Source organism: Microtus oregoni, unplaced genomic scaffold (genome assembly GCF_018167655.1).
Source record: "Microtus oregoni isolate MIOR12 unplaced genomic scaffold, Mior012 000045F_ref0000178, whole genome shotgun sequence".
Classification (NCBI taxonomy): Eukaryota; Metazoa; Chordata; class Mammalia; order Rodentia; family Cricetidae; genus Microtus; species Microtus oregoni.
Window position 1 is genome coordinate 6,817,442 of NW_024543219.1, and position 14,946 is coordinate 6,832,387.

The 14,946-nt window shown below is 47.5% G+C and overlaps 1 protein-coding gene across 3 annotated transcripts in view; it reads right to left on the bottom strand.

Annotated features, from left to right (window-relative positions):
- Window positions 1-14,946, bottom strand: part of Slc7a7 (solute carrier family 7 member 7) — a 48,221-nt gene that overhangs the window by 8,388 nt on the left and 24,887 nt on the right. For all 3 annotated transcript variants that reach the window (XM_041634124.1, XM_041634123.1, XM_041634125.1), the window contains exon 3: window positions 680-805. In XM_041634124.1, the coding sequence (XP_041490058.1) occupies window positions 680-805 (126 nt within the window). The remainder of the gene's footprint in view (window positions 1-679; window positions 806-14,946) is intronic.

Sequence of the window (14,946 nt, forward strand, 5' to 3'; positions counted from 1 at the left end):
GCTGTAAAAGCCAATCCCCGGGGCGGGGAAAGCAGCCTCCTTGCCAAGGTCAGTTTCCTGTAGGAGGCAGCAGAGTAGAAGCTGAAGGACCAGCTTTAGAGTCAATCTGTGGGGCACACGTTTCAAGTCTTCTAATTTACCATTAGGGAATTGAGGAAGATCGTCTGGGTGATCTGTCTGGGGGCTTTGTTGTTTTGTTTTAGAATAGGGTCTCACCGTGTATCCTGGCTGGTGTGGGCCTCAAACTCAGAGATCCACTCTACCTCTGACTGCTGGAATAATAAAGCACCCAGTTTTTTGTTTTTATTTTGAGATGGGGTCTTCTGTGTCTCAGGCTGGCCTCAAATTATCTATGTAGCTGAGGGTGATCTTTAACTCCTGCTCCTCTGATTGCCACCTCATTCTGCCCGGCGTAAGACAGGTCATTTTGGGGCCTGTTTCCTCGCCTATATAAAAGGAATAATAATAGTGCCTACCAAACACAGTATTTGGAGACTTAAATAAGGCAAGTTATCAGCTCCTAATGTTCAAGTAAGGCCAAAGTTGTAGATCTGAGATCTACGGCTTGCCTAGCATGGCCCAAAACTCTGGGTTTGATCCCCAACACTCCAAAGAAAAAAGAAAAAAAAAGGAAATGTTTAAATAAAAACTAGTTGCTAGTTGGGATTGTTTTCCTTACCCTGGCCAAGTGTAACAACGCCTGCAATGATAACCGCAATCAGCGCCAACACTTTAGCATAGGTGAAAATGTCTTGGACCAGGGTTCCCCACTTGACATAGGCACAGTTAATGAAGGTTAAGAGACCTGAAAGAAAAAGAATACTGATGGTGACCTTACCCTTCCCACCTGGAGGGCCTCAAACTCCAAAGCAACTTTTCCAGCACTAGACGTCAAGATGAACCCATCAAGAAGTCAGCTGTGTATCTGGGCTGTGCCTGTTCGCCCCCATTAACCTCAGTGTCATCACTGCAAGGCTTTTGGTGAACACCTCCTCTTCCACAGCGACACTCCCAAACCCTAGTATCTCAAACTGGAGTCACAGAGCAAGGTGGCAAAATTCCTGGCCACAGATGAGGGAGGCACCTGGGAGTTGTACAGATTAGCGGTGTATTCTGGTCCTAGGCTCTTTAAAGTCAGTCTCTCGTTTCTATACACACGTGTACACACACACACACACACACACACACACGCACAGGTCTAATACCCAACATCCTGGCTCTATGCTGTTGCTGTTAACGCTGACAAATCCTGCTGTAACTTATTCAGTGTCTCGGCCAGCAGGTCAGCGTGCATGTCCAAGGACAGGATGAAGACCAAACTTCCTGTCTCCTGCCCACCGACCCCACTCTTTGTTTTGTGCTTGGTAAAATTCTTGCAGCTAAAAATGTCATGCCCAAATCCATGGGGTCCCCACAAAAGCCAACAAAGGAGACCAAGTCCCTTATGTAAAAGCAAAGAGCCTTTATTTTAATCAAGTTTGCAAACTCTGTCTCTCCGCACGTCCAACGTATTGGAATATCCCAAGAGCCCCGAGCTCAATTAGAATTGGGTTTTTATAGTAGTAAAGTGGGGGTGAGGGGTCTCTGAGGTTCAGGACCCCTGACTGGCTGACATTTGTCTAGGGGTGTCCTGGTGAGGTGCGCTGGCAGGTAATCCTATCTACAGCGGTTGGAATGTCAGGTGTTTCCTTTGAATGGTCTGCCCTTGGGTGGGGGTCCCTTGGGTGGGGGTCGGGTTATCTCAGCTTGTGGTTCTTTCCTGCTACCAGGTATTGCTTCAGGGTAAACTACTGAGACTCAGGCCTCTTAAATTTATCTGTGGCCAGAGTCCCAGGTGATAATGGTTGGAAGTAGAGAAGTTCCTTTGTGTGACCTGCCCAGACTTAGATTATCATGGCTGACCCCCACAAAAACAAGTTCCTATAGAAAAAGGGCAGGGCACTTTTCCTGCCTGGACGTTCCTCAAGCCCTTCTACCCTTCTACCCGGATGAACTCAGAGAAGTTCACAGACCATCCTCAGAGGAAGTGTTTGTAACAGGGCATGACAGTCTCTCACAAAGGGTTATGGCATATGAACATACACAGTTCCCTAAAAAGAGCCAATCTCTTTCATCAGATGCTCAGAGTAGTGGCAGGGAGTTCAGCTCAGTGGTTGACAGTGTGTTGAAATGCATGAAGCCCTAGGCTCAAATCTTTTCAACCGATAAATAAATAAATAAATAAATAAATAAATAAATAAATAAGAATCTCAGAAAAATTCATTAGCCCAAAAATTACAATCCAATACTTTGGAAGAAATTCAAGAAGGGAAGCCCACGCATGCTGTGAGGCTGGCTGGCAGCCCAGGGCTTCTGGATCCGGAAGGAAGAAAGGGCAAACAACCAGAGACAGGGAATCAACGCACAGCTTCTTCTGGCTCAGCAACAGGAAATCCCCCACGGAGTACCTGACTGGCAAGTCTCCCCACCAAGGCTCTCAGAGAAAAGCTAGCCTTGCCTGTAAGAAAGAGGTCTTGTATGATCCAAGCCAGCAACACAATTAAAACAACAACAACAAAACAAACAAAAACAAACTTTCCAAGTCCAAGGGCAGTGACTCAAGACTTTCAGCACCTAGAAGACTGAGACAGGAGGATTGCCTAATATTAGTTCCAAAGGAGAATCACTTCCCAAACCTGCAAAAAGCAGTCCAAATATCCGGAAATGAGCTCAACCTGAACCATAGGGGGATTTCTGGAGGTTAGATAAAAGCCAACATTCCTCGAGCACTTGTGAAGCCAGTGCAGTCCACCAAAAGAAGTCATTTCCCCCTACCTGTGGGACCTTATCAGCATCCTAAGGCCTCCAGGCTCCCTCAGTATCACAGGTACCTGTCACACATTTCAAAGTCCACCCAAGTATCCTAACCCTTCTCACGTTCTCCCCTAACGCTAAATTCCCTCCAGTTCATGGGCTTCCCTCTCCCTTCAGCTAGTCATACTTCTATTTTTTTTTGTTTTTTGTTTTTTTGTTTGTTTGTTTTGGACTCAATAGAGTCTTTAATAGTCTCTCTGAAATTTTACAATTTAGACCTCCATCTTCTGCACTGCTCTTTTATTTATTTATTTTTATTAAAAATTTCCGCCTCCTCCCCTCCTCCTCCCCGCCTCCCTTTTCCCTCCCCCTCCCCCCATTCCCCACCCCATCCTGTACTATAACCCAATTATACTTGCTATGCTCTCTCCTCTATCTCTCTCTCTCTCTCTCTCTCTCTCTCTCTCTCTCCTGCTTCTTTCACTGTTTTCTTATTCCTATCCCCTGCTATCCCTCTCTTCAGATAGCTCTGTCCATGTCCAGTCTCTGCCCACGTTCGGTCTACTTCTTCCTCTCTCTATTCTGGACCCCGCGCCCCTCACCTACAAGGAAAACCTTCCCCTTGACCACACCATGGAGCAGTCGTGTTGTTAGCTTACATACCTACAGATTTTAACTTGAGGCCAGCCTGGATTACATAGTGAATCTCAAGGCAGCCTGGGCTACAGATACCTCGCCTCAGAAGGAAAGAAAGCAACCTTAAACCCTCAGGGTCCGCAGACTTCCTGTTTGTTAGCCCCTAGTTTCGTTCTCATTTTAACCCAGAGGCCAGTGCACTAGGAAGCAGGGAAAATTAGCCATCTTCTATTCCAATCTCCTTCTAACCGGTGTGGGCGCACGCACACGTGAGTGCATGCACATGTGTGCGCGCTCACTAATGCAGGCACATAGGCAAGCCAATGTCGGGTGTCTTCCACGATCCTGTCTCCGCCTTATGTTTTGTTATAATTATTTTCATGTCACAGCACGCATGGAGGTCAGAGAACAACTTGAGGGAGACAGTTATCTCCTTTTACTTGGTGACAGGAGCCTTTACTGACTGAGCCAGCTTGCCAACTCTCTGCCCTCCTTTTCGGAGATATTCTCGCTGCACCAGGAGCGCGTTGCCCTTTCCCCAACTACTGGGCAACCTGGCATTTTCAGCAGGTGCTGAGGATCTGAACTCAGGTCTCCTTGCTTGAACAGCAGGCACTCTGCCCGGTGAGCCATCTCTCCGGGGGTGCCCCCTTCCGCTTCCGTTCTATTAATCGCCTACATTGTTTTCTAATTTTACTGAGGGGCTTTCCAACTCTATCAAATACATGTCTCCGTGCCTAATAGACATGACAACAAGCAACCGAACCTTATCAGAAGGCTGAGCAAACATGTACCCATCTCCAGGTCAGCCCAGTGCTAAGTTAATAATTAAAGGCACAAGTGGACTGACTCCTCAGTAATCCCACAGAATGAAGCGCCTGTCTCTTGCCCTCCACCAGCCTGACACAGGCTGATCTTCCTCAGCAGTCACCCAGCCCTTCCTCCCCACTGGACTTCCACCCTCAGCTGCCTGGAGCAGGTCTCCCCACCCTGTGATCTCTAATCCTTACCTTCAGGCTCGGCTCTGACTTAGAAACACAACACAAACCGGGTTTCCTTAAGAAACACCAGCACATATGCCGTATGCCTGACTGGGAGAGTGGGAGGGATCCCCTAGGACTGGAACCCCCCCAGCAGAGATGAAGACATTCTACAGTGAAACTTCTGCCCCTCCCAACGTGGCTAGCCAACTACTGAAGCAATGGTCTCCAAGAAGTTGGAATTTCCCTAGGAGTCTCATGCTGGGAGAAGAAAAAGGTTGAAGCCTGGTGCCAACGGGAGGAAAATCTTGTCTCGCTCTAAGAGATTTCACATAGTTCTGATAACTTCTCAGACCACATTGCAAGAGAGACTAGAGCTAAGACAATGGGGGGCCAAGATGGACCAAATCACTGTTACTGGAACCACTTAGCTGTGTGTACCTCTTACCCTCTGTGTAAGCCTAAACCCTCTATTAGGACCTCTTCACTAGTTCCCTTTCCAGTGCAGCCATATGGAGTCAGTCTCCTCCCTCCATTTCCACTCTTACTGTGTCTCTTTGAGTGGCCTACTATGGACCAGGGTGGCCCAGCCTCGCTCTGTAAGGTTTCCAGGGCCCAGCGTCTTCCCCTAGCAACTCTGGTAACATAGCAAGTTCCTGGTTGAGCTGCAGAGTAACTTATAGGTCACAGCATGGAACTGGAATAGATATAAGGGAATCGTTCTAGTTCACAGAGTCTGCAGTTCTACACCACAGGGCTCTTGGCTCAGTTTCATTTGTGGACATAAGCACAGAAAAGTAGCAACAGACAACTCACTCCCCTTTCCTACAGCAACCCCTGCCATGAGAAAGTGGAGCAATGGTTCACAACCTTCCTAACGAGACCTTTTAATACAGTTCCTTCTGTGTGGTGACCCCCAACCATAAAATTATTCTATCGCTACTTCATAACTGTAATTGTGCTATTGTTATGATCGCAATATAAATACCTAATATGCAGGATATCTGATATGTGTGACCCATGTGAAAGGGTCATTCGACACCCCAGCCCACCCCTGCCGTGGGGGTCGTGACCCACAGGTTGAAAACCACTGATGTAGAGGTTGTTTATACTTTGATCCCATTGCTTCTCCACTCATTCACTTCATCCTTTTTGTTACATCCATGTTCCCTGCTACCGTGCTTTTGTTTCAGCCACAGACCGAGCGTCATGCCCTGCTCTACTCCGTGGGGAGGGAGGCTCAGTCTGGATGCTGTACAGAAAATGAGGCACTGAGAACTGCTGGCTTGCCCCTTCCACAGCTCCCTGCTTCCTCCAGAGCTCCTGGCCCTGGGAACAGGAAATGAATAAGGCAAGCCTCAGTGGCTGAGCAGGCTTTGTCCCCGCCCGTAACAGATACAGCTGACCAGAGTCCCCAGAGCTCGGCCAAATACATGGCTCTTGAAACAAAGCCCAACCTCCTGCCTCAGCGTCAGAGACACAAGAGGAAAAGTAGGGTAGGATAACAGATGTAACTATAAGTTAACCTCCAGACGGGTGCCTGAACCTTCTACCTCCGGGAGTAATTCAGTCCCCACCCAGCACTGAGCCAAGTCCCTGGGAGGATTGACTAAAATGACCTTTAACCTTGACCCAGCTGCTTCTCCGTCCCGGCTTTAACTTCAGGGGGAAAGCAGCTGCTGCCCAGATGTTACTCCTGTAACCTGAAGAGGCACTCCAGGATAGGACATCCCAGCAGATACAAGGTCCCCAGGGAGGAGGCTGACTCTGCCACTGAGGTACAGAACCAGCACTAGAACAAACCAGAAATTCCCAGTTCAGGTTGTTTGGAAGAGGAACAAAGAGGGGTCTAGCAATTAAGAGCACTTGCTATTCTTGCCAAAGACCCAGGTCAGGTTCCCAGCGCCCACACAGCGTCTCACCCATAACTCCAGTTCTAGGGGACCATACACACTGTCCTGAGCTCCGCAGGTTCGTGCATGCAGGTGACACATACATACACTCAGGTATACATAAAATAGTTTGTACTCAAAAAGGAACAATGCCTTTAGCTGCTCTGATGAAGGCCCAGGTTTGTTCCAAATAGTCTAAAGTCCCACAAACACACTGTAAGTCCTTACCCTGTAGAGATTAACCCTGAAGTCTTTATAAGTTAAATGTTAATGATGCCTTAGATAAGCCTCAGTAGTCTCAGGGCAGTGACGACAGTTCACGCTGTGCTGGAACCCCCCCATGCTCATCCTGCCATTCTCTCTGCATTTGCATTGATACATGTCTCTCAGTAATAGAGAGGTGATGTCTAGCAAAGGATGCTCAAGGAGTTGATGCTTCTTTTTCCATTTTGTACATATTTTATAATCTTTATTAGGAAAGCAAACTGTTTCTTTTTCTAATCTGAAAAAGAAACATGTCACATGCCACAATTCCAGAACTTCTCTCTGGTCCTGCATCTGCCCTGGCCTGTTTTCCTCGGCACGACTTGTCCTTCACCATAGGCATTTATTTTCTTTAAAGTGTTTACTTCTTTACTTTTATATGTGTGTGTATGTATATGTATGTGTGTGTATGAGTGCCCCATTGTCTGCATGGACACCACACCAGAGCATGACCTGGGAAAGCCAGAGGCTTGACTTAAACAGGCAGATGCAAGCCACTCATTGTAGTGCAAACCAGGTCCTCTGCAAGAGCAGCAAGCGCTCTCCCCTGCCCTGATTTTCATGCACAATTACAATAGCAGACCTGGTTGTACATGGTGGTGCGGGTCTTTAGTCCCACCGCTGGGGAGGCGGAGGCTGGTGAACCTCTGATTTTGAGGCCAGTCCAGTCTACATAGTGAGTTCAGGCCAGTCCAGTCTACATAGTGAGTTCCAGGCTAGTCAATGCTACATAGTAAGACCCTGCCTCAAATTAGAGAGAGAGAAGAGAGAGAGAGAGAGAGAGAGAGAGCACTTTAGAAAAAGTGTTGCAAATGGAACCCAAGAGTCCAAGAGTGTTGTTAGCCACCCTTCTCCTTAAGGTAGGAAGACACGCTTACGAGGCTGGCATCTTCACGCCCCTTCTAAGATATGGGCCACATCTCTTAACTCCCTACATGCAGGCAGAGAACTGGGAGTACTCAATGGAACTGTTCACTACACTAGTTAGAAAACAAAAAAAAAGAAGTAAAATCTCTAGGCAGGCCTCAGTATCTTGCCACAATCAAAGACAACAACTATGACCTCGACGGAGGGAGCAGGCACACCTTTTTATGGTAGAGCCTCATACAAACCTCTCTTTCGGATCGTACACCCCAATCCTAGCAAATCCATCCAATTATCGTCTTTCACTGCTCGACTCTAACCAAGTACCATAATGATTGCTAGCGTCTTCTTGGAGTAAAAAGTCAAAGATGCTTCCCAGTCTTGCTTAGGGTAATTGTAGGTACAAGTCATCAGCTTCTTTCTGATTTATGGAGCAATTCCTTCAGCCTTATCCATCTTGCTGTGTAGCACCAGATAGCTTCGAAATATTCATGATTTGGGGCTAGGAGAGGGTTCGATGAGCAGGAGCCAGCAAGAGGATCTGAGTTTGGGTCTCCAGCACCAACCTCAAAAGTCAGGCACAGTGTACTGCAACCATGCCGTGTGGGGCACAGCTAGGAGGGTCCCTGGGCTTCCCGTCACCAGGTCCAGGTTCAGTGGGAGCGTGTTTGAAAAGAAGCAGGAAGCATACAGAAGAGCATCTGCCATGGGCAGGGCATGCATGCACACAGAACATGCTCACCTTTTCCCATCTTCACCCTGCTTCTCCTTGCCTCCAATTTCAGTTTAACGCTCCCTTAAACATATCTCTCCTATTGCATCTCGGCTTCTTAGGTAAAATCAAATATAAACATCTCTCTACCAAGCATGTGAACCTGCTCTATTCCCTGCCCCAACTCTGTCTGGCAGGAGGGTTTACAGTCAAGCACTGTGTGGGCTGCATCCTTTTTTCAGAAGAGGGCATCGGATCCCCTGAAGCTAGCATTGTGGGCTCTTGTGAGCAGTCTGACAAGAGAGCGGGAACCAAACTCTGGTCCTCTCCGAGAGCAGCAAGCACCCTTAACCACTGAGCCATCCTCTCTCCAGCCTCCTGCTCTGCGCTCTTCATTCCTTCACAAGCACGTCCTTCAGCTGATAGGCAGGACAATGAACACTCCACAGAATTCAGTTTGCTGTCGTGAGTGTCAGCGCGGCCAGTGGCTTATTATTATTATTATTATTATTATTATTATTATTATTATTATTTATTTGGCATCTTCTAATAGGTGGTATCATTTCCCCATAGCAACCTGCAGAAGGATGGCAGTCCATAGGCTTAGCTGTCCCGAGCACAGCCCCATCTCACTGTGCAGAAACTACGCATCCCTGCACTAGACCAGCTGTACTCAGGGAAGCATCCATGCCCTGTGTCTGGTATGGTCAGGGCTCCTGAACATTCTACATTGTTTTGCCAGAAGGCCTAACGTAAGCTATCTCAAAAAGCCTCGTCACTGTTTTTCTTCTTCTTTCTCCTTTCCTCTTGTTGTTTTGTTTTGTTTTGTTTTCCTCCTAATGCTACTTTGGATCTTGGGGCTGACCTCAAATTCACTTTCATCTGGCTTGACTTCCCGATGCTCTTGCCTCCACCTCCCCAGTACTGAGATTACTGCTTGTACCACCATGCCTGGCTTAAGATCACGTTTTCTCTTCCTGGCTTTCTCACGTGATTTCCTCCCAGATGCTAGTCCAGCTTCAGAAGGGTTTCACTGACTCAGGCCTCATAGGTGAAGAAGACACAAGCACAAAATGATCATGGGTCACTGAATCAGCCCCCTTCCCGTGTTCTTCCTGAAACTCAGTCAGCATTTTAACCCCTAAGGCTCTGACATCTCTGCGGAAGCAAGCAAAGAATTTGTTCATCCCTTTTCAAAGCAACTAGAGGGCAAGCAAGACGACTCAGTGGGTAAATAAAGGTGCCTGCACCCAACCAAGCCTGACAACCCAGATTTGATCCCCAGGACCAGAATGGTGGAAAGAGAACCAGATCCCACCCACAGTTTTCCCCTGGCTTTCACAGGTACACCCTGGTGCGTGTGCACATGCATGCACACGCGCGTGTGCACACACACACAATACATAAATAAAGTGCAATTTTTTTTTTTGATTTTTCGAGACAGGGTTTCTCCGTAGCTTTTGGTTCCTGTCCTGGAACTAGCTCTTGTAGACCAGGCTGGCCTCGAACTCACAGAGATCCGCCTGCCTCTGCCTCCCAAGTGCTGGGATTAAAGGCGTGCGCCACCACCGCCCGGCTAAAGTGCAATTTTTTGAAAGTAGCCTGATCCTTAATGTTTGCTGAGCTCTCAGTTCAGTTCAAATTCTCAGAAACCAGGCATGAGGCCTGAGCAGGCCTAAGAATCTCCTGCCACATGGAGGCTCCTGGAGTTCTGATTCAGGACAGGGTTTCCCAGGGCAGTATGGTGATGGGGTTGGGGACACACCACATACACACACAGACACATACACAGACACACACACAAACAATTACTTTGCTTTTCACTGAGGTAATCACCCAGCAAGATAATAATCACACACAGACCAACTTGGAGCAGAGCATGCCTGACCTCTCGCTTACCTGGGGCCCCTCCGTCCCTGCAGCTCACTGCCATCACTGGACAAGCTCAGGTGCCCCCCACAGCAATGAAGTCAGAACCTCTGCTGTCAAGTTGTTAAAGCTCCAGGTAGCCATGACAACTACTCTTCTGCCTCCTGCAACGGGAGACTCCCAGCAGTAGTTTGGCTTCCTCAAGTCTTGTCTTCCCACAGACTCCCATCTTCTCTGACAGCTCAGATACTCCAGGCAGGGAATCAGCAAGAAATGCTTTGGGGTTTGGGTTTTTTTTTAATTCTCTAGATGAGCTAAGAGTGGTGGCCTATGCCTTTAAGTAAGGCAGATCTCTATGAGTTTGAGGCTAGCCTGGTCTACATAGTGAGACCCTGTCTTAAAAATAAACAAATAAATAAACAAACAAACCAAGGAGGCCACAGAGATGGCTCAGCAGCTATGAGCACTAGATCACTAGATGCTCTTTCAGAGAAACCAGGTTTGATTCCCAGCACCCACATGGTAATTCACAGCCATCTGTAGCTTCAATTCCAGGGGGTCCCACACCCTCTTCCGGTCTCCTTAGGCATCAGGCACGAACAGAGTGCACAGATATGCATGCAGGAAAAACACCCATACACACAAAATAAGCAGTTTTTTAAAATTCTCTGGATAATTCCCTTGTACAGTCTGGATTCGGGCCCACTGTCCGAAGCTCCTCTCTCCGCCTCCTCTAGACCATTCCCTTGGTACTTCTGAAGTGGAGACAAAGGTAACAGAGAAAAGAGACAAGAATAAACCCCTAAGAGCTGTATCAGGGCTGGAGAGATGGCTTAGAGGTTAAGAGCACTGACTGCTCTCCCAGAGGTTGTGAGTTCAGTTCCCAGCACCCACATAGAGGCTCACAACCATCTGTAATGAGATCTGGTGCCGTCTCCTGATGTGCAGGTGTACATGCAGGCAGAACACTGCATACATAATAAATAAATAAATCTTTAAAAAAAAAGCCATATCAACCAAGCCCTAGAACAGCTCCGCCCCTTCACTTCTGCTCCCAAATTCATATTGATCCTATACTAGGAATAACCCAAGACTCTGATGCCACCCTAATTGTTAAGGTAACTGTGGGACATGACCTCACCTCTAACTTAAGATGGCTCTTGAGAAAACCTTTCCAAAATAGGAAAGTAGGAATTCAAGGGGCAAAAGCCAGTCGGATGCCCCGCTGTCCCACCTCATTAGTCACAAGCTCATGAGATCAGTCATTCTAGTCAGGAAAAACTGCACACATGGTCAAAGATCTCAGGCAGACACGCACAGAGATCCTAAGTCCTGCACCAGTCAGCTCCTGGTGCCTGCCCACCCTCCCCTCTGCCAGTCCACTTCCACAGAAGCCTCAGGCCTCAGCCCAACTCTCAAGAGTTCACAGCATGAAATGCCTTGTCTCAAAGGTGCTGAATCTCGAGTTCTATCTTCTGTATAGTCAGCAAACCAACATCTCCTGGAGCTCCTATTAGCATATACAGTTCAGTAGGGCCAAAAGTGAGACACGCAAAGACATTTGCCTGCTCCCCAAAGAACGGTAGGTGCCCTGTCCACGGCCCTCAGCAAACGCTGCTGGATGACTGGGGCAGGAGGTGAGCTAAAGACATGTCCTGTTAACAAGAGGGGAAAAGCTGAACCAAAATAACTAGTTTGCAGTGAGCGACAATAGGCAGGAACAGCAGTGTCCAACCTTGCTAACGGTGGCCAGAGCATGCCAGCTCTGAGAAAGGGTCAGTCGGACAGACACTGACTTCTGGATGCTCAGAAAGCTCTACCTCTTCCTCTTCTGCAGAACTGACAGAAGAAAAGCTTCAGCTTTCTTTTCCTCTTTTTTTTTTTTGTTGTTGTTTGTTTATCAAGACAGGGTTTCTCTGTGTAGCCTTGGCTGTCCTGGAACTTGCTCTGTAGACCAGGCTGACCTCAAACTTACAGAGATCCACCAGCCTCTGCTTCCAGAGAGCTAGAATTAAAGGCATATGCCACCATGCCCAGCTTTCCTCTTTGAAATTATTTTATTAGTTTATGTGTATGTGTGTTTCACCTGCATGTGCACCATGTGTGAGCCTGATACACTAAGCAACAAGAAGAGGGCACCAGACCCCCGAGAACTGGAGTTACAGACAGTCATAAGCCAGCATGAGAGTGCTGGGAATTGAACCTGGGTCTTCTGGAAGAGCAGCCAGTGCTCTTAACCACTGATCCATCTCTCCAGCCCCCTCTGCTTTCTTTTCTGCTCTCTGGGATAGTACAAAATTAAAACTGTTTTTAGGTTTTAAAAAGAAAGAATGCAGAAAATAAAATTTTTAGACACTAAAAGAAGTAGATGGTATGCCTTACTACCAAGTATGCTCCAGGCCTGTGTGTGTGTACACATGTTTTCTAATGTAGCCTGACAATAGATTTTATTTTTAAATTATTTTTATTGCATTTACTTGCTAGGAGTGCATGCATAACACACATATTTAGGTCGAGGGCAACCTGCAGGAATTGGTTCTCTCTTTCCACCACATGAGTCACCATCAAACTCAAGTCATCAAGATCCAAGGCGAGCTCGTTCCTAAGCACTGAGCCTTCTTGAGATCCAGTTGTAAACTGGGCGGTGGTGGCGCACACCCTTAATCCCAGCACTTGGGAGGCAGAGGCAGGCGGATCTCTATGAGTTCGAGACCAGCCTGGTCTACAGAGCTAGTTCCAGGACAGGCTCAAAGCCACAGAGAAACCCTGTCTCAAAAAACAAAACAAAAACAAAAAAAAAAAACAAAAAAAAAAACAAGCAATCCAGTTGTATAGTCATTATCTTAGTGCTAAGAAAAATCACATCTTTCAGTCAGCAATCAGCCCTAAGTCTATGTCCCTTTCACCACACCACATTCTCCCTTTTGTACAAACATGTGGGCCTAGAGGAGGAATTCTATATGATGATGCAGACTGCACCTGCATAGAACCACAGCAATCCACACAGCTCTGAGAAACCACAACAGCCACCCTCAGACGGAAATGATTGGGAAAATAATCCTTTTTAGTAGCCTGAACTGGACTAAGCATTCAATGACTCAACAAGCATCCACATTGAGTTCCCACTTGGCTTCAGACATTGCAAACCTGGCCTTCACAGAAAAACAGAACACAGCCAATTCTAAGAACTGAGCGCCAGGAAAGTCCCTGAGAGCAAGCCTCCTGTCTGGGACTGCAGGGATTGCTGCATAGAAGCTGCTGCTGCATGCATCGGTATTCCTCCCAGAGCCGGCAGCATGTCACTACCCTGAGGAAGGAATTGGCAGTGGGTAAAGACACCCTAAGCTGCCCAAGCAATAAGCAGCAAGCAGCTTCAAGTTCTATCAGCAGTACCGGCCTGCACCGCAACAGTCCCACTGGGGGACTGCGCCTGAAAAGGGCCAATAAGGAACAGAAATTCAGTTTGCTGTTTTGAAATTATTGCTATTTGTATGGGGAAAAACTGAATATGCAGTTGAAATACTGGTCATGCCTTCAAGAGATAAGGACCTTATTCTGAGAAGTGAAAACCCTAAACCAATACAGTTGGCTTAAGATTAAGCCCAGTCCTGCCTGACTCTTTGCCCTTAACCACTATGCATGGATTCCTCCGAAGAGAGGAGGCTATCTCTAGACCATTCCAAGAAGAGCGATTGCTAAGGGCACCCAAAGCCAGAGGAGGTCTTTATTCTTCCCACTGACGTCCTCCTTGCTTTCAGAGCCAATTCAAGTGTGGAAGCAAGGGGCTGACAGCAGGTGTTACCTCTGGTGATTTCCAGGGACCATCCTGTCTCCACGTCCAGCACCAGGGTTAGACTTGCACCTCAGCCAGCACTCAGCTTTTACAGGGGTGCTGGGGACTCAAACTCAGGTCCTCATGCTTGCAGGGCAAGCACTGTACCCGCTGAGCCATCTCTCGGCCTTTCCTGGAGAGCCAGGCTAGGTCCTTAGTCATGAAAGAGTTCTACTGATCAACCAAACACCTAGCCTCTCCCTTGGCTGCACCCACCCCACCCAAAACACACACACATTCACACAATTTACTGGGTGTGATGGTACACACCTTTAATCCCAGCACTCAAGAGGCCGAGGCAGACGGGTCTCTATGATTTCTAGACCAGCCTGGTCTACATAGTAAGTTCCAGACCAGCCAGTGAGAATCTGGAGTGAGACAGAGAGACAAAAGAGACAGAAAGAGACAGACTATCTTCATTCCCTTCCCTATGAGGCAGTCCTGCATCGCGTGTCCCTTGTCCATCAGGCCAAAGTTTCCTTGAGCTCCTGCTTGGGATCTCTTCATTCCAAACGATATTGCCTTCCTTCTTCACGTTTCCTCCTAAAAGACTACTCTGAGTATGAATACACCAGCTGTCCTTAAAGCACGCTGCCCTTCCTCTGTGTCCCTCTTTCCCACACCACCACGGCCCAAGGTCATCTCCTCTGTGCCCGGGGTTATCTACTACAACACGATAACATTCCCAAAAGTATAATAGCAGCCAGCTACCATGACCCTATAAACACGATGAGTCAATTACTGCTAGCAGGGACTGGAGAGATGCTCAGCAGTTATGAGTGCCTGCTGCTCTTTCCTAAGGACCAGAGCTCAGGTCCACTGGGCAGCTTACGACTGTTTGTAATACTAGCTCCATGGGACCCTATACCCTTTTCCAGCCTCTGAGTGTACCCAAACCCATGTAGCATACATTCACACAGAAAAACATACATAAATTTTAAAAAAAATAAAGCTTTAAAAATAAAATCGCTACTGGATGGTGCCTGGCACAGTATCTCCTACTCAACATATTGAGAACTAATCCCATCAATTCTCTCGAAACTCCTCCTCCTCAAATACGTGATCAATATCAGCACTCACCATTTGTCATCATTGGCCCCAGCC